Source organism: Hyperolius riggenbachi, chromosome 3 (assembly GCF_040937935.1).
Source record: "Hyperolius riggenbachi isolate aHypRig1 chromosome 3, aHypRig1.pri, whole genome shotgun sequence".
Classification (NCBI taxonomy): Eukaryota; Metazoa; Chordata; class Amphibia; order Anura; family Hyperoliidae; genus Hyperolius; species Hyperolius riggenbachi.
This window is the reverse complement of record NC_090648.1, coordinates 179,772,126-179,790,452: the sequence shown is the minus strand read 5'-3', so window position 1 is coordinate 179,790,452 and position 18,327 is coordinate 179,772,126. Positions and strand designations below refer to the sequence as shown.

At 43.8% G+C, this 18,327-nt stretch overlaps 2 protein-coding genes across 2 annotated transcripts in view; one reads left to right on the top strand and one right to left on the bottom strand.

Annotated features, from left to right (window-relative positions):
• The window catches only part of WHAMM (WASP homolog associated with actin, golgi membranes and microtubules), an 83,933-nt gene extending 71,092 nt beyond the window's left edge, over positions 1-12,841 (top strand). Inside the window, exon 10 of the mRNA XM_068275368.1 lies at positions 6,282-12,841. Within this exon, the coding sequence (XP_068131469.1) occupies positions 6,282-6,559 (278 nt within the window). The 3' untranslated portion in view covers positions 6,560-12,841. The remainder of the gene's footprint in view (positions 1-6,281) is intronic.
• Positions 3,187-5,713, bottom strand: LOC137560748 (uncharacterized). Its single transcript, XM_068271898.1, has 3 exons — positions 5,521-5,713; positions 4,435-4,594; positions 3,187-3,901 (listed from the first exon to the last, which is right to left on the bottom strand). The coding sequence occupies exons 1-3, from the start codon at positions 5,711-5,713 to the stop codon at positions 3,187-3,189; spliced, it is 1,068 nt and encodes a 355-aa protein (XP_068127999.1).
• Positions 12,842-18,327: the final 5,486 nt, after the last annotated feature.

Below are 18,327 nucleotides of genomic sequence, written 5' to 3'. Positions count from 1 at the left end.
TCTATGAGCTCTTTCTGTCTTACATTGGTCAGAAATGGAGAGATTGGGCAGCGTGACCTCGCAGAACTCCTTGAGCTCCTCTGGCTTGACTGACTCCGGGAGGCCTACTATGCGTAGATTACTACGTCTAGATCTATTTTCTAGATCCTCGATACGCTCATGAAAGATGGCATTTTGTCTGCGAGACTCTTTTAGCTGTTGTGAAGCCTCATAGAGATCATCTTCGCATTGTGAGATGCGCTTTTGCGCCTCCGTTATTTGTTTTGTATGTGCCTGCAGTTCTTTAGTAATGGCGGTCAGCGACTGTGTAACGGCTGATTAAATAATGGCGTGTAGGTTTGGCATTAGGTATTTCGCCACCTCTTTGGCCATGTGCTTGTACCTTTGTGCTGCAGGAGTTCTCTTGTTCTGCCTCTCTCGCTCCGGTTCCTCGTCCCATTCCTGCTGCGAGGATTCCTCCGTGGCGTATGTGTCCGGATGAGGCGCCATCTTGCCTCGCGCTTGTTGTTCAGAGCCCCGCTCTCGTTCTCCCTTTTTTGCCGCTCCACGTGTCAAGTAACGATCCATCCGGGATCTCTGTGACTTGGGAAAGGTTGTCGGCACCTGGGGTGGTAGATACCAGGTGTCTGTTTGCAGATTTGGCTGCTGCGTGATGAAGGGTTCAGAGGAGCTCCGCTTCGCTCACCCTGCCATGTAGGCGCCGGAACCCCTTGCCTATTTTAATGAACATAACTAATGTTAGTTACATTGACAGTATGTTTATTTAGGCTGAAGTTCCCCATTAAGGTAAACCTGAGACCGAGGGGGGGGGATTTAAAAATCTGTGCACCCCCGTCGCTGAAAGTGTTCTGCACGATACTACTGCGCAGATGCAGAATGCTCTCAGCGACGGGAGTGCGCGTGCGGCCGTACTGCTCCTCCACCGACCTCTGATCCAGGCACAGGATGACGATGGCGAGGGAGTGATGCTGGAGCTGGAGGGAGCCACAGGTATGTATACATTTTTTATTTATTTTTATTAACTCTTTCTTGGGTACACTTTAAAGTACATCCAAGCTTAAAAAAACAAACAAAAAAAAGCTTAGCTTTTCTAAGGGCTGGTTCAGACGGACGTCTGTGCAGCGTTTTTAAACGCCGCGTTTAAACGCCCGCGTTTTTTGTTCCAAGAACGCTAGCGTTTAAGCGTTCAGCTTTCAATGGCTTTTGAAGGCGTTTAATAGCTTTCAGCCAGAAGCGTTTTGTGTGCGTTGCGTTTTCTGGGCTTTTGCTGGCTTTGACAGGAAGGTGGGGTTTGGGAAAGGAAGTGGGCGTTTTTAAAGGGAAAGTGCTTGTTTACATATGGAAAGTGCTTATTTAGAGGAAATGGGGGGTTTTTTAAAGGGAAATTGTTTTTTTTTTTTTTTACAGGGCAATGGCTTTAATTGGGGGATATTTAAGGGTAAAGGACTTGTTTACATAGGGAAAGTGATTATGGAGAGGAAATGGTTTTTTTTTTAAAGGGAAATTGGTTTTTTAAAGGGAAAGGGCTTGGGGGGTATTTAAAGGGAAAGGACTTGTTTAGAGGAAATGGGTGTTTGTGACCTTCAGGAAGCAAACAAACACATTGTTCTTTGAGAAAAAAAGTTTTTTATTACAAACGTAACAAAATAGAATATTAAAATATGTAAACGTTAACCGTACAAATGTACATTTCAAAAATCCAAAAGTGCAGATGCAGACCCACTAACAAACTCTAAAAAAAAAGAAAATGTACATATTTTTAAAGTGAGGCACAGGAGGAGAGCCTCTGAGCAGGCAAGTGGCGGATAGGCCCAGAGGGCACATAGCACCCAAATACTACATTCTACTTACATTGGACAGTGAGGCACAGGAGGAGAGCCTCTAAGGAGGCTAGTGGCACATAGCACCCAAATACTACATTCTACTTAAAGTGGACAGTGAGGCACAGGAGGAGAGCCTCTAAGGAGGCTAGTGGCACATAGCACCCAAATACTACATTCTACTTAAAGTGGACAGTGAGGCACAGGCGGAGAGCCTCTGAGGAGGCTAGTGGTGGATAGGCCCAGAGGGCACATAGCACCCAAATACTACATTCTACTTAAAGTGGACAGTGAGGCACAGGAGGAGAGCCTCTATGGAGGCTAGTGGCACATAGCACCCAAATACTACATTCTACTTAAAGTGGACAGTGAGGCACAGGCGTAGAGCCTCTGAGGAGGCTAGTGGCGGATAGGCCCAGAGGGCACATAGCACCCAAATACTACATTCTACTTAAAGTGGACAGTGAGGCACAGGCGGAGAGCCTCTGAGGAGGCTAGTGGCGGATAGGCCCAGAGGGCACATAGCACCCAAATACTACATTCTACTTAAAGTGGACAGTGAGGCACAGGAGGAGAGCCTCTATGGAGGCTAGTGGCACATAGCACCCAAATACTACATTCTACTTAAAGTGGACAGTGAGGCACAGGAGGAGAGCCTCTATGGAGGCTAGTGGCGGATAGGCCCAGAGGGCACATAGCACCCAAATACTACATTCTACTTAAAGTGGACAGTGAGGCACAGGAGGAGAGCCTCTAAGGAGGCTAGTGGCACATAGCACCCAAATACTACATTCTACTTAAAGTGGACAGTGAGGCACAGGCGGAGAGCCTCTGAGGAGGCTAGTGGCGGATAGGCCCAGAGGGCACATAGCACCCAAATACTACATTCTAGATACATTTCAGAAACAGGAGTTTAAACGGAGAGGCCAGATAGAATTGTGACTGAGGTAGAGAAAGTCCATCACCTCATGGGGGACCCTCTGCCTGTGGCCTGGGGAAGACCGAGCCTCACCACAAGACACAGACAGATGGTCCTACCATGGGGGGATGGACCATCTCCACCTCAGCCACACATGCTGAAAAGTTAAAGTGAGGCCTAGGAGGAGAGCCTCTAAGGAGGCTAGTGGCGGATAGGCCCAGAGGGCACATAGCACCCAAAAACTACATTCTACATACATTTCAGAAACAGGAGTTTAAACGGAGAGGCCAGATAGAATTGTGACTGAGGTAGAGAAAGTCCATCACCTCATGGGGGACCCTCTGCCTGTGGCCTGGGGAAGACCGAGCCTCACCACAAGACACAGACAGATGGTCCTACCATGGGGGGATGGACCATCTCCACCTCAGCCACACATGCTGTAAAGAGTCATATATCATCTATGAGAGGTGTTGAACTTCTTGATTGTAGTTGTAACGAGGCAGATACAGCCTCTGCTGTGCTGCGCTCTAAGCTTGCGACGGTGACAGATGAGGAACTGGCCTGTCTCATTCCTTGACCCTGCGTGTTGCAAGTTTGTGGCATTTGGGAGTAGGGGTACCAGCTTTGTTGTGGAGGTACCATGTGGCTGTAACCCCCTGTTGCATAATATGGTGGCACCGGTTCCTGCAATACGTTTGTAGCCCAACTCTCCCTAGGAGGGACACTAGAAGTCTTCATGTTCATGACTAAATTAAACAGTCGTTGCTTCAGCTCGTCCCATTTATCTCTGGGAACCTCCCGTGCTTCCTTTTCTAATGCCCTAAAAAAAGTGCCGAGACTGTCCGCCGGTTGAATCAGTTGCGCAACATTACTTTCAACAGTCTTGATCATAGCCAACACATCCGCATTTGCCTCTGGTTGTCTGATATTTCTGGACCTGTTTCTTCTGGAGGTGGATACTACCGGTGATCTTGGCCTTTGACCACTGCATGATGTGGCCACTGTGCTCTGTGTATTATTTCCGGTGTCTTCCAGGGAGTCCTCCTCAGTATCCTGGGTCTCAGTGGAGGATCTCACAGAAGTGTTGGCAGATGGAACACTTAAGCCTTCTTCCTCCTCATGTTCCTCCTGTGCCTCACTGCGTTGGACATTTGTAGTGGTTCTGCAAGGGCAACATAACAAAAAAGAATATAGTTTAATAAATTATCATAAAAACATGCTCTACTCCAACAATTGCCATATCATGTAAGGTTCTGTAAACAACTGTAAACTTCTGAAAAATAATCATTAGGATGTTAAGAACTACTAGCCAGGTAATTGTACTCAACCCCGCAAACTGCCAACTTGACTGCTGTCCAGAAGGGCACACAAAGACATTTATTTACGAATAGGCTGTTCCCAGAGTGCTGTATCAAGGCACCTCAGTGGGAAGGGGAAAGTTTGAAAGAAATGCTGTACAATGACAATACATGACCGGAGTCTTTTGAAAAATGGGCAGAAGGACCGATTGTAGAACTTTGTGAACTACAAAGCAAGTATTGAATTTAAATGAACATAATTATTTGGGAGTTTAATTTTTAGCACTTTGTTTTCATTCCTCAGATACAAATTTTTTTTTTTTTAATGGAAAGTTTGATTGCTCGCTTTAATCAGAACTATTTAATGTGACAGGTCATATTTTTCTTTTTATATTACCTTCTGCTCTCCATGGTGCTCCTCAGGAAACTCAATTCAGCGAACAGTGGATGGTACTTATAAGTACTCGGAGCCTGTCCACTTCTGCTTTGTCTGCTCTCTCGTAGATCCTTTGAATAGCGATCACGGATTGATTTCCATTTTTTTTTCACCATTTTTACTGAAATACAAAAAAAAAGAAAAAAAAATTACAAATGAGCTATCATACATAGCTACATAGGCGGTACAATATATTGAGTGGACATGAGGGATTACAATGCTTTCACTGTGCCTGAGGTGTGGTACAATGCACATGCAGTGGGGCACATGGAGGCCTGAGGTGTGGTACAATGCACATGCAGTGAGGAACATGGAGGCCTGAGGTGTGGTACAATGCACATGCAGTGAGGAACATGGAGGCCTGAGGTGTGGTACAATGCACATGCAGTGAGGAACATGGAGGCCTGAGGTGTGGTACAATGCACATGCAGTGAGGAACATGGAGGCCTGAGGTGTGGTACAATGCACATGCAGTGAGGAACATGGAGGCCTGAGGTGTGGTACAATGCACATGCAGTGAGGAACATGGAGGCCTGAGGTGTGGTACAATGCACATGCAGTGAGGAACATGGAGGCCTGAGGTGTGGTACAATGCACATGCAGTGAGGAACATGGAGGCCTGAGGTGTGGTACAATGCACATGCAGTGAGGAACATGGAGGCCTGAGGTGTGGTACAATGCACATGCAGTGAGGAACATGGAGGCCTGAGGTGTGGTACAATGCACATGCAGTGAGGAACATGGAGGCCTGAGGTGTGGTACAATGCACATGCAGTGAGGAACATGGAGGCCTGAGGTGTGGTACAATGCACATGCAGTGAGGAACATGGAGGCCTGAGGTGTGGTACAATGCACATGCAGTGAGGAACATGGAGGCCTGAGGTGTGGTACAATGCACATGCAGTGAGGCACATGGAGGCCTGAGGTGTGGTACAATGCACATGCAGTGGGGCACATGGAGGCCTGAGGTGTGGTACAATGCACATGCAGTGGGGCACATGTAGAAACCATACAATCAGAGCATACAGAGATCCACAGTGTACTTACAAATGTTGTCTCTAGTGGATGCCCTGAACTGAGCGTACTCTTCAAAAAAATGAGTGCAGACAGCGTCCCATGCTCGAGCTTTGCGGACATTATTACTATAGTCCGCGCTGCTGCAGTCCCAAATCGCTGGATGGGCATGGATTTGATCCACGAGTTCCCCAAGCTCAATCCTGTGCTCTGCTGCTGCCGCCATTGCTGCCATGTGACAGTTCCTGTCGCTGTGCATTCTGGTTCCTTCTTCCCAGCCTCCTTTTAGCCTCCCTGGCCCCTCCTCCAGACGCCTTCACAGACTTTCACTGGCTTTTGCGCGCTTTCGTACGCGTTCGAACGCGACGCGACCAGACGCAACCGCCTGCCAGAAGCAGCATGTAGCTTTCAAGTCTAGACGCGACGCGGGGATCTACCGCCAGGCGTTTATAAAAGCTTGCAAAAGCTTGCCATAAACGCTCCCATTCACTTGCATGGGAGGGCGGTAGATCCCAAAAAACGCCGCGTTTGAAATGCCGCGTTAAACGCAGCAAAAACGTCCGTCTGAACCAGCCCTTACCTTGGGCTTCTTTCAGGCCGTAGAAGTCTATCTCGTTTAGAGCTGCAGTTCCACTGCCCTCCAAGGTGCCGCTGTGTATATGTGTGTATATGTGTGTATATGTATGTATGTATATATATATATATATATATTCACGCCAGATGTGCTATAGTTCAAGGACTACATTTTTGGCAGGACAGATTGGGAGGCCTAATAACACCAATGTCTTTTGTAGGTTCCATGGAAGAAGTATTGGCTTCATTGAAAAGAGGTGAAAATCTCTTACGAAAAGTGGAGCAGCCGCAGACACCCATTGGGGATGTAAGAGACAATATACTGAGTGCAATCAGGCAAGGAGTGAAGCTCAGGAAAGTACACAAAGATACTGTGAACAAGGAGCCAGAGAATGAACTGGAGCGGAGTATTAAGGCAGCCATGCAAAGGATGAAGAAAGCGTCGGCTGACTCTGACGATGAGAAAAGTGAATATGCAAGTGGTGAATGGGAAGCATAGTAAATCCCTTAGTGATTAACTGTCTGCACTGGTTTTATTTTATAGTATATTTTTAATTTTAAAGCACTGGAACATGGCCAGTTGTTCCCATAGTAAGCAACAAGAACATTACTAGTATTGGGTGGATCTCAAACACTTTGGGACCTATTTATAAAGGTGGTAATCTGCAAATGGTTAGGAAAGTGCTTAAAGGACACCTGAAAGGAGGAATATGGAGACTGCCATATTTTTTTTATTTTTTTTTTATTTTTTTTACACAATACCAGTTGCCCGGCAGCCCTGCTGATCTATTTGGCTGCGGTAGTGAAACAAGCATGCAGCTAATCTTGTCAGATCTGACAATAGTCTCAGAATCATGTGATCTGCTGCATGCTTGTTCAGGGTCTATGGCTAAAAGTATTAGAGGCAGAGGATCAGCAGGGCTGCCAGGCAACTGGTATTGCTTTAACCTCCCTGGCGGTTAATTTTTTTTTTGCCAAATTGGCAAAAATCCTTTTTTTTTTTTTATTTTTTTTTTTTTGTTTCATGTAAAGCTACCAGAGTGGTAGCTACATGAAACACCACTAGAGGGCGCATGTGTCCCTCTAGTGCGATCGTCGCCGGCATCTATAGCAAACAGGGGAACGCGTATATAACGCGTTCCCCTGTTTGGCTTCTCCTGTCGCCATGGCGACGATCGGGATGACGTCAGCCGACGTCCTGACGTCAGACACCTCCGATCCAGCCCATAGCGCTGGGGGGGGGGGGGGGGGGCTCTTTCGCCGCTGCGTGCGGCAGAGCGGCGGCGATCAAGCTGTGCGCGTGGCTAGCAAAGTGCTGGCTGCGCGCACAGCAATTTACAGCATAAAAATCGCCCCACCAGGGGCTGAGATCTCCCCCTGCGCGGCATAGCCCGAGCTCAGCTCGGGCTTACCGCCAGGGAGGTTAAAGCACATGTGTTGAACTCCAGGCCTGGAGGGCCGGATCCATGCCAGTGTTTAGGATGGACTGAGAAAGAGAGGAATGTGTTCTATCTGATGGACCACACCTTTCCTGATTCAGACCCATCAATTCATTTGAGCTGTATCAAAAAAATGTGTGAGGATCTCGACCCTTGTAGGACCGGTTTGCTATACCTGCTTTAAAGGAAATCAATATGAAAGCCTATATAGCCCTCTTGCTTCAGTTGCCCTTAAAATTGCAGGTGGTCTGCAGATTGCCATACTTATGAAAGTGTGATTACATGATTGGCACTATTGCCATTAAAGCTTTAGTTTAGTATCTGTAATTTTTTTCATATCATGAAAAATGTATTTTTTACCTGTCTGCTAATCACAGCATCTGACATTAGCACAGAAACTCAGCATTGTAAACCCAAGTGTATGAGCTGTCTAAACTCCTCCCCTGTACCTTCACAACCCATAGGAGGCAGTCAGGGAGGAGCTGAGAAAGAGTCCTTCCCTGTGTACACAGTTGACTCCTCTGCTGGTGGGTTGGACATGGTAAGGTGATGGCTCTGTGCAGAGTGAGAAACACTGTGTGGACAGCTCTATGCTTTGTGCAGAGGCCACTGGGTTATGTCACTGACTTTTAGGAACCGCTATGGAAAGGCTGAAAGATTGTGTGATTAATGGCTTAGTCCTCTACCATCTCTAACAGAAAAGGCCTGGTAGGGTGAAGTAGGGCTTTAACTGTGTGGAATAAAGTGACAATAACCATATTTATTGAGGTGCCATAAGCCAGTTATCTACTTTCCATATGGCTGGATAGTGTTTGCCGCTTTAGAAACTGAAGAATGCCAACATCTGCCAGTTTCATTGGGGAACAGGGTTGTTTGTTTCAAGCCCGTTCTGTGCCACTGGTGAAGTGGCAATCCCTAGTCCCAGTATAAGTAAATGGAAGGTGTGGTTTTTTTTTTTTTTGTTGCACACGCACTATTCACCACATGGGATCAGCAGCTTCGTTTCCACTATTGGGTAATTAGGTGATGAAAGCAGCGATCAACAGCATAAAATAAAAGTTGGATTGTCATATTTTTATGTATGGTAATCTTAAAATGGTGTTTTTTTTTTACATTGACCTAACGTGATGATCTGTTAGTGGAAACTAATGGCTTTGGTGATCTACTAAGGATGACCATTGAGATGCAAATAATTCTGATGGTGCAGGATTATGCAAATTCATACAGCTTGAAATGGACCAATCAAATTCTATTTCACTTTGGTGAGATTAGATTGGCTTGTTTTCAAGCTGCAAAAAACTTTCATCCAAAACTTGCAGAATCGTGTATGAGCTCAGAATTATTTGTATCTCATTGACATTCCCTAATTACCAGCCAGACCTTAGTATCCTGTCTGACATGCATTTTTTTTTTCCACACATACATAAGCAGCCAGGATCATCTCAACTATGCATTACCATTGCCTCTGCCCCCCCCCCCCCCCCCCCCTTCCTCCTGCAGTATCAAGCTGCTAGTGGTGCCGAGTACAGAAATCATTTGCAGAGCTTTGAAGAGCAAATTTAGTGTTAATGTTACATTCTGCCTATTCTCTACTAATATAAAGTTATAAATACCTTCTGCGTCGTCTTCAGGATGCCTCCTTGAGCCACATGTCCACTGGCTTCTAATGCATATCACCACCTTCTTGCAGAAAAAGGTCCTCGGCACTTTCTCTATCTTGAGTAGGGAAAGCGCCGTGGCACTTTTCAGCAAGGGGGTGGGGCTATGTGCCGGAAAGCCAGTGGAGGACACATGGAGGGATTCTGAAGATGTGTCAGGTAATTATAACAATATTAGAAGAGGATAGGTAGAATAACATTTTACAGTATAAGTACATTATAAGTAGTGAACCAGACTGACAGTTAGTTTGGACACAGATAATTGAATTGAAATAAGAGCAGATCGGCACTAGATTGCATGGCAGTTAGTGGGGTACCAGGTGTGGTAGCTGTGCCTCCAAACAATAGATGCATTAAACGGCTGGTAGGCCATTTACACTGCAATTTGTGTCAGGAATGATGAGGATGTAATAAAGGTGACGAACTGAATGCAACTTCTGTGGTTGATGCCTGGATTCTTCCTACTCTTTTGTCCACTTGGACACAGATAATATTTGCTGTAGCTCTAGGAGGCATTTAGCTTTTGAAGAGGGATTTAACATGTACGTGAATTTGTACACAGAAAACCAACTTGTAAGGTAAGGGACTTGCAATGCAACAGATAACTGACGCACAGTGCATAGGTAGGAATTTTGCATGTTACCCTAGGGGTCAGTTTATATCTATGCATTTTAACAAATATTTTTCACAATGTATTGCTGCATGCACTTTTTTTTTTTTATCCATTGTGGACCCAATACATATAAAAGCAAATGAAAACGCAACAGGTAAAAAGTATCGGTTATTAGCTACAGTTATTTCCAGTTCCTGGTTCCATTGTTTAAGAAGTCTCAATTGAGTCTCAGTAAAATAAGAGAGAAGTAGAAGTGATGTGTCAAAGCAGTGCATTGTAAAAAAAAAAAAAAAAAAAAATCAAAAAAAAAACCTTTTAGTTAAAATACATACAATGTGAACTGAGTCACAGGGAAACATAGACATTACCTTGCACATCAGTTGTCCATTCAGTTATAATTGACAGCAATTGATGTAATGTTAAAAGGACCCATCTACACATCCTTACCCGCCCAGTCCCCAATTTTGGTTTAAAAAAATAAAGTTGAGCACTGCCAGTGGCTGTTGTGACCATGCAGGCTTTCACTGTAATATCCTCCAGTCTCTGCATACAAACTGGAGCATTTTCTCATTGAAGTGGGGCTGCATTGGTGAAACTAGGCCCTTATGGGGTACCATACTGCTGAAGTGCACTTTAATATATTGCTAGTAGCACATAAAGCTCTTTATACCAGCATATATCCTCTATGAATAGACACACAAATCCCAGTTTTAACCAAAGCACTTTGCTTTTTTCCCCACCCTGGTAATGGTTAAGAAAGATTTTTTTTTTTCAGGTTGTATAGTTAGAAAAAAGATGCACATGAAGAAAAAGCACCACTCAATTTATATTATATCACATTCGACAAGAATCAATAACACCATTATTAAATTCATAAAAAAAACAAAAAGTAAAAATCCCCATGTTATAACTTACTTTCATGATTCTAGTAATTACAAATCAGTTAATGCGCCCAGAAATCTGTATACTGCAATAATGTATCACCCAGAATTCATAAATGAATGAACCCAGGTTCAATAATATACAAAAGGTATATAAATCTGGGTCTGAAAACAATGCTAAAGTGCTTGTGCCTAGATCAAACCATGAATGAATAAAGTGCTTCCTGAAGAGGAGAGGAGCAGCTGTCACGGTTGGCCTTCTTCTCTTGAGAAAACAGGATGACACCTGCGATACAAGTGGGGTCTGTAGGGGAGTCTCTGTTCCCCTTCTGCAACCACACCTTGTATCCTGGGTTATGTACTCCTTCACTATGCACTTAAAGGAGAACTGTAGTGAGAGGTATATGGAGGCTGCCACATATTTCCTTTTAAGCTATACCAGTTGCCTGGCAGCCTGGCAGCCCTGGTGATCTATTTGGCTGCAGTAGTGTGAATCACACCAGAAACAAGCATGCAGCTAATCTTGTCAGATCTTACAAAAATGTCAAACACCAGATCTGCTGCATGCTTGTTCAGGGTCTAGGGCTAAAAGTATTGGAGGCAGAGGATCTGCAGGATAGCCAGGTAACTGGTATTGCTTAAAAGGAAATCAATATGGTAGCCTCCATATACCTTTCACTACAGTTCTCCTTTAACTCTCATGTTCCCTGATCATGCAGCAGTCTTCTTTTTTTCACATATGAATTGTTTGGTTTATTTAATATTAATTGTACCTTTTCTTGCACTTTATTTATTCACTGCTGTTAAAACACATGTGCCTCAATTATTTAGTTGAACTGCATGCAGTGTGTATGGATGCTATGACTTTTATGTTCATCAGCTTTCTAATGTTATTATACAAAATGAATATGTATTTGTTTGCTTTGAACTTTATAGAAGTTAAAGTTCAGGGCTGGTTTACAGAGCCTCTTGTACGACATTACGGCTGTGGTACCTGTCACTGCTGGTACCATTTGCACAAACGCTGTGTTGAGATCCCTATTTTTTCCCGTTGTTTGAGGCAATACTGGAGGCAACAGGTTTCTTCCAGGGTTGTTAAGTGCCATTTTTCCATGTTCTCTCCCTGCCCCCCCCCCCCCCTCCCCTCATGCAGGTGAAGAACGCCAGATGCATTTCTGCATGCTTGCAGAAAAGCATTTGAACAAGGCACCAGGCTGCCAGTTCAGACGCCCATCTAAACCAGCCTTAAAGTGAACCTCCGAACTAAATATTGACTCAGCAGCACTGAAAAGGCCTGGTGTTTCTTTAACCGTTTCACAGCATCAGAACTTTGTTTCTCTTATACAAGCCTCATTTTTAGCTGCACAGAAGAAAACTGCCCGGGCTTTTTTCCCCTGATGCTGTGCAAAGCATGATGGGATTTCTGATTTTGTTGTTTTTGTTCTGCTGTTTTGGTGCAATTTTTTTTTTTTTTTTACATTTTGAATTTGACATTTGAAGCCTAGCGTGTGCAGCTGGGAGGGGTAATCAGGACACAGGACAGTTGGAACTGTGTCTCATGCTCCCTGTCACCTACTTTCAACCAAAAAGATGGCTTCCCCATAACAAAGATGGCAGCCCCCATGAATCAAACACATTTGCCTGTTCTTTTAAAACAGGGCGAGTAAGAGATTTTATTACCTATCTATTTTAATTAACATAACTAATGTAACTTGATGACAGTATGTTTGTTTAGGCTGAAGTTCCCCTTTAAGCAGATGAATATATGTAATACTGAGTGAAAGCTACAAGAGTCTCCTCCAGTGACCTCTCCATCTGCTTAGAAAGCTTCTGTAGGCAGAGATAAATGGTGAGAGGTACTAGGAGCAGGTCATTTTACTGCAGGACTTATAAGCCAAGAGACGCTGGACTGTGTAGAAAGAAATGTGTATTATCACTCATCTGTAGGAAGCCCCATTAATTCCAGGATTTACCATAGTTTTTCCTCAGGCTGGTTTTATATAAATAATGGATCACTGCTCTTTTGATTTAATAACTTATATTTGCTTTAAAGTTGATCAGTGAATGTGTAATTAAACATAACTGCAAGTGAAATGTCTGCATTGCCAAAGATAGCTGTCATCAGGGTCTTGTGCAGTCCACTGGAACACTGCACAGCATTTCATGAACACTAATAAAGAAAACTTCAAACCTGCTGTCTCTTTCCTGGAAATCCAATGAAATGATCAAGCTAACTGGGACAACATTAAATAATGTAAGGCAGCTCTTATTTAAAGTATTACCTGGCATACATTATTGAAACCGGTACCATTAATGCTTTAAGAAAATGCTGGGATGTGTTTAGTGTCCTACAAAGATTTCATGAGACATGTCAGCTGTATAACTGACTCTCCTCCTTGAATGAGCAATGTGCTGGAGGGTCACTATTGACTTCTGTGGCCCTCCTTTTATGAAGCATTTCACAATTCTAGATGTTTTCAAGGTAACCAGGAACAAAAGGAGCCAAAAACAAACCTCTAAAATTGTTGTTAAACAGCAATATTGTCTTCAAAACCCCCTTTAACCACTTAAGCCTATCTGGACAAGTATTCTAGTCCAGATAGGTGCTGCTCAAAGCTAACTGTAGCGGCAATATTTCCGTGTTGGGGAAGGAAAGCAAGGCTTCCCCGTACCAACTGCAGTCCCTGTGATGAATGGACATGACCCTGATCAGGGGCCATATCCATTCATAAGAAAAAACATGAATGAATGTAAAAAAAAAAAAACTTCCTGGTAAACCAGGGAGAGTTTCTAGCGCCTTCTAGTGGTGAAAAGTTAAATCGCACACACCAGAGATTTATTTTTTTTATTAAAAACATATTAATTACTATCTGCCTGGAGTTTGTAGGCTCTCCCTGTGAGATAAGTACTTTACAGCTGTTTGGATTGTGTGCGATTTTTCTTAAACAGATGCAAAGGCCAGGATACACACGAGTGGGGAAAAAAAAATTAATAAAGTGTAAAAAAAAAAAAATATATTGTTAACTCTATGCCTTTATTCACAGTGTGATGTGATAAATTGGAATAACAAGTGGTATGCAGTTTGGCACCTGACAGCACACCTTTACACTTGCAATCAGGGCTGGATTTACCATAAGGCATGTGCCTACAGAAACCTGATGATGGAGAGGCGGCTTCCTCCTTTCCTATGCAGGGTCCTGATGAGTGTAAATCAGAGGTTACTCAACCAGCTCTCGGCTTTCCACTCACCAGATCTCCCTTCAGTCTGTGGCACCACTAGCTACTTACTACTGAGTGTATCTCTGGCTACCTAATGCTAAGGGATACCTGTAGCTACCTAGGACGGGCACGGGAAGTTAGGGAGAAGTGGGACTACCAGCACACTTGTGGTGGGGTTTGGAGTGGGTTTGTAGATTCATAGAGGGTGAAGTCTAAGGTGCCAGGACATCTGTGCCTATAGGCTCCTATGATGTAAATCCAGGCCTGCTTGCAGTGAAGCAAACTTTTCATGCTTGATACTGCGTATCACAAAATGTGATCCTGTTTTTAGAGGGTATACAACACCCCAGTGTGAGCTTGTCTAAAGTGCAACATTTGAAATTTGATCCTTTAAATAAAAAAAAAAGTTTTATGGACTGTGTAGAATGCTGACTGGAGATGGTCAATGAGCTGCAAATAATTGAGTTATGCAAAGTTATACAGCTTGAAGATTGGACACTCAGATAAAACCAAGGTTTGATTCCACTAGTCCATTTTCAAGGTGGAACTTGGAATTACTTGTATATTGTCTATTCCTAGCACCGACAGCTTCTGCAAAGCAGTGTTCTCCAACCCTGTCCTGAAGGCCCACCAACAGTGCATGTTTTGTGGAAATCCACAGAGGTCGTTAATCAGCTCTGCTGAGACACTAACTACCCCACCTGTGCATGTTTGTGGTTTTCTGAAAAACCTAAACTGTTGGTGGGCCTTGAGGACAGGGTTGGGGAACTCTGCTTTAAAGAATGTATTATCATTTCTCTAACAGTCCCTCAAAGGAGCTCATATTCAAATCCCTACCATAGTCATACGTTCATCATAGTCTTCAGCCTGGCACATAGGTCCAATCAAAGTTGGAAGTTACATAGTTTGGTTGAAATATAAAATGTCCAAGTCCAACCAGAAAAAATAAGTAAGCATTAGGTACCTTTCTCTCCTGCACTCACACATATCACAGTTGATCCAGGGGAAGGCAACAAAAAAAAAAAAAACTTTACAAGCCTTGGGCCAATTAACCTTTATGGGGAAAAACATTCCTTCCCAACTCCAGTTGGCAGTCAGATAAAATCCCTGGATCAACTTTCCTGGAAATTAACTACCTGTAGTAATTATAGCTGCTGCTGTCCTTCAATGCAAAGAAAGTATCCAAACCTCTTTTAAATGCAGCTATAGAATTTGTCATAACTACTTCCTATGGTAAAATATTCTACATTTTAACTCTTACTATAAAAGAACCCCTTCCTAAATAGATGGCATACAATAGATACAGTGGAGCATACAGGCAATGAAAAGTGTGCCTCTGTATCTGTTTAACGTCTGGGTTTAGAGGTAACGCACTGCTTGCAGTGCGTTACCATAATGCAACATTTACAACGTGACGTTAATGTCGCACTGTGAATGTCACATAGGCTTAACATTACAGTGCGTCAACCTGCGTTATGATGACTGTAATGCAGGACAATAACATCCCACTGTGAATGCGACCAAAAAGCTTATCTGCCAAGCTTTTGTATTGCTGATATATTTATACATGTTAATTAGGTCACCCCTCACTGTCTTTTTTCCAAGCTAAATAAACCCCGTTTGTCCAACCTTTCTTAGTGAAACGTGGCCTTACACGTGATTTCTACAGAGGGAGTAGTATACTAGTATCTCATCATTTTATTTCTCCTTTTATGCATCCCAGAACTTTATTTGCTGTAGCTGCTGCTGCTTGGCATTGAATATAGGTAATCATTATCAACCAGTATTCCCAAGTCCTTCTCAATTTTCCATTTTGCTCGGCATGCGTCCTGCGAGATGCAATGCTGACAGAGCTGTGAAGCATCTCTCAGCCGGTTCCCTCTAGCTGTGCTATGCAAGGCTATGGGATACGAGCAAATGACGTGAGATTATGCTGCATGCCATCAGATTTTTCCCCACCCATGAATTTGGATGCTCCATGTTGACTTCAATGGACTGCCAAAACACATCCTAATTCATGGGTGGGGAATCTGACCATAATTGCAGCAGTGGAAACCTAGCCTAAGTCTGAATTGCCAAGCTGTAAGCCATTTATCTTATATACTGCTCTACAATGGAGCATCCAAGGTGCATGACCTTACATTTATCTACATCAAATATAATTTGCCTGCCCATATTGCCATGCTGTTGAGAATGTTGTAAAATGTCACTATCCTGCAAAGTGTTTATAATTCTTCTGCCTATAAATATGTACTTAAAAAACCCACAGGGGAAGGTGGGGAAAAGGCTGCAGTAAGTTGCACACTTTTCATAGGTAGAATTGTTGTTAGGGGACAAGAGGATGAAGGCTCAAAGTTGGCTAGATATACTTACAAGTGGAAAAAGGTGACTGCTTTTGCTGAGTATTCTTTCAACAGGTCACGGGATTCCATTCCTGCTGTGCAGATGTGGAGAGACCCAAGAACCTGCTTCCAGGAGATAGAGTATAGAAAGGAGCAGCCATATTCCTGGAAAGTGGTGAATAGAGAGAGTTTACTTCACAGAAGAGTTTCCATGACAACTGTGAACAAAGTGGATTTATCTGAGCCATTGCTGAAGTCAGCAGTGACATTTCTGATGCACTTACTGTCACAACACCCAAACACCTACCGTTTTTTTTATTTTTCTTTCACGGATACAACCAGCAGTTTTAAAAGGAATGCTTTTCTGAGAGATATTAAATCACTACACTGACCATGGGTATTAAAAAAAAAAATAAGTTTTACTAAACCACCAGCAGTGTCACAAGTTACAAGCACATGTAGTCCTTTATACCCAGAATCATGCCAGATGTTTGAATCGGTAAATAATGTGTTATTCTGGCTGCAGGACAAATTATCAGATGTACACACAATAGATCAGAAAATCAATAGGAAACCTGATGGGCCCCATCGGAAATGATCGATTTGACTAGTCAATCTGATAGGAAATTACATGGTATGTACCAGAAATAAAGCATCAGTGATAGGAAATTACATGGTATGTACCAGAAATAAAGCATGAGTTTTGACCCTTGAAAACAAGTCAGATAGTTTTAGCTCTTCATTTTATGCCGTGTCTAATGCTTTAGGCTATACATGAAATTTGAGGACAATACCACTTTAAAAGTGACAGCACAAGTAACTTTAGTAAAGGAGGCTGCAGAACACTAAAGGCAGAGCATCAATGTGAGTTTGCTGTGGGGGACAGGGGCGTAGCAATAGGGGTTGCAGAGGTTGCAACCGCATTGGGGCCCTTGGGCCAGAGGGGCCTTCCCTCAACTGCAGTATTAGCTCTCTATTGGTCCTGTGCTCATAATAATCACTTCTATAGATGCTATGAATAGTGGTAATCATTAAACTGTTCCCCATCCCCTTCTTGCACCTCTGACACTGTAGTTGCCATTGGCAGGTTTTGGTGTGCCTCATCAATTGTTATGTATAGAGTGCTTGGGGACCCCATTGTAAAACTTGCATCAGGGCCCACAGCTCCTTAGCTCCGCCACTGGTGGGGTAATCTATTTATGCTACACTGCTGCAGGGGAAGTTAGCACATTATAAAGGCTGCTGCAGACTCAGGCGCTCTTGTGGGTACTGCTGCAGATGTTGAAATGATCCAACATTGCTTCCACACCGCATAACCGCTGATGTTCCTCACCTCTGCCTCTCCCATTTTGAATGTATTACTCCCAAAGTCCATCAGCAACTTAATTTCCTGTCAGGAATGATACGGTGAATAAAAAGGATTTATGGTAAATTTTGATCTGTCCCAGGCAGCAGCTCCACTCTCAGCCGTTTTCTCCTGGTGCTGAGAACGACCTCGCCAGGTCGTCCTCTACTGCACCTGTGCGTGCGTATATGTCAATCAAGTCCACGTGGCCAGAGTGTGCTGTGCAGGCGCAGTAGTTCTACGCAGTACACTCCGTGGATTTGATTGACAGCAGCACTCACGCAATTGAGGACAGCCTGCCGAGGCGCCGTCAGGGTCCGAGAGCCAGCAGCAGAGAGCGGAGCTGCGGTGTGGGACAGATCAGCTGCTAGGGGCTGGAGGAAGCCCCGGGTAAGTAGATTTCATTTTTTTTAACTACAGCTCAGATGTGTCCTTTTAGAGTATGATTTTTGTTTACAGTATATACTCATAGAAAAATTAACCGTAACACAAATTTTTGTTCACACTTGTCAGTATGCAATGGATCCATTGGTATTCTGCAATTTTTCCAAGAGAGCAGATGCATCTCCCATAAATCCTATGATGGGAATGCATATGCTCAAGGCAACAAACGGACCACAATGGACCATCAGAGCAGACACACTGTCTGCTCCCGCTGGCCCTTGGAGGTCCAGCATAAGTGGGAACCTAGTCTGATACCCCTGACAGACTTGGAAAAATCCTCCCAAGGACAGACTGCAAAAGACAGACTGAGATGCAGGAGAGCAAAA

Bases quoted from the DNA above. Each gene is read 5' to 3' on its own strand.
- LOC137560748 (XM_068271898.1), bottom strand. From the start codon at position 5,713: ATGGCGGCAGCAGCAGAGCACAGGATTGAGCTTGGGGAACTCGTGGAT. The intron at 4,595-5,520 runs GTAAGTACACTG...TTTGTATTTCAG, and splicing joins ATCCACTAGAGACAACATTT to TAAAAATGGTGAAAAAAAAA. The intron at 3,902-4,434 runs GTAATATAAAAA...TTGCCCTTGCAG, and splicing joins AGCACCATGGAGAGCAGAAG to AACCACTACAAATGTCCAAC.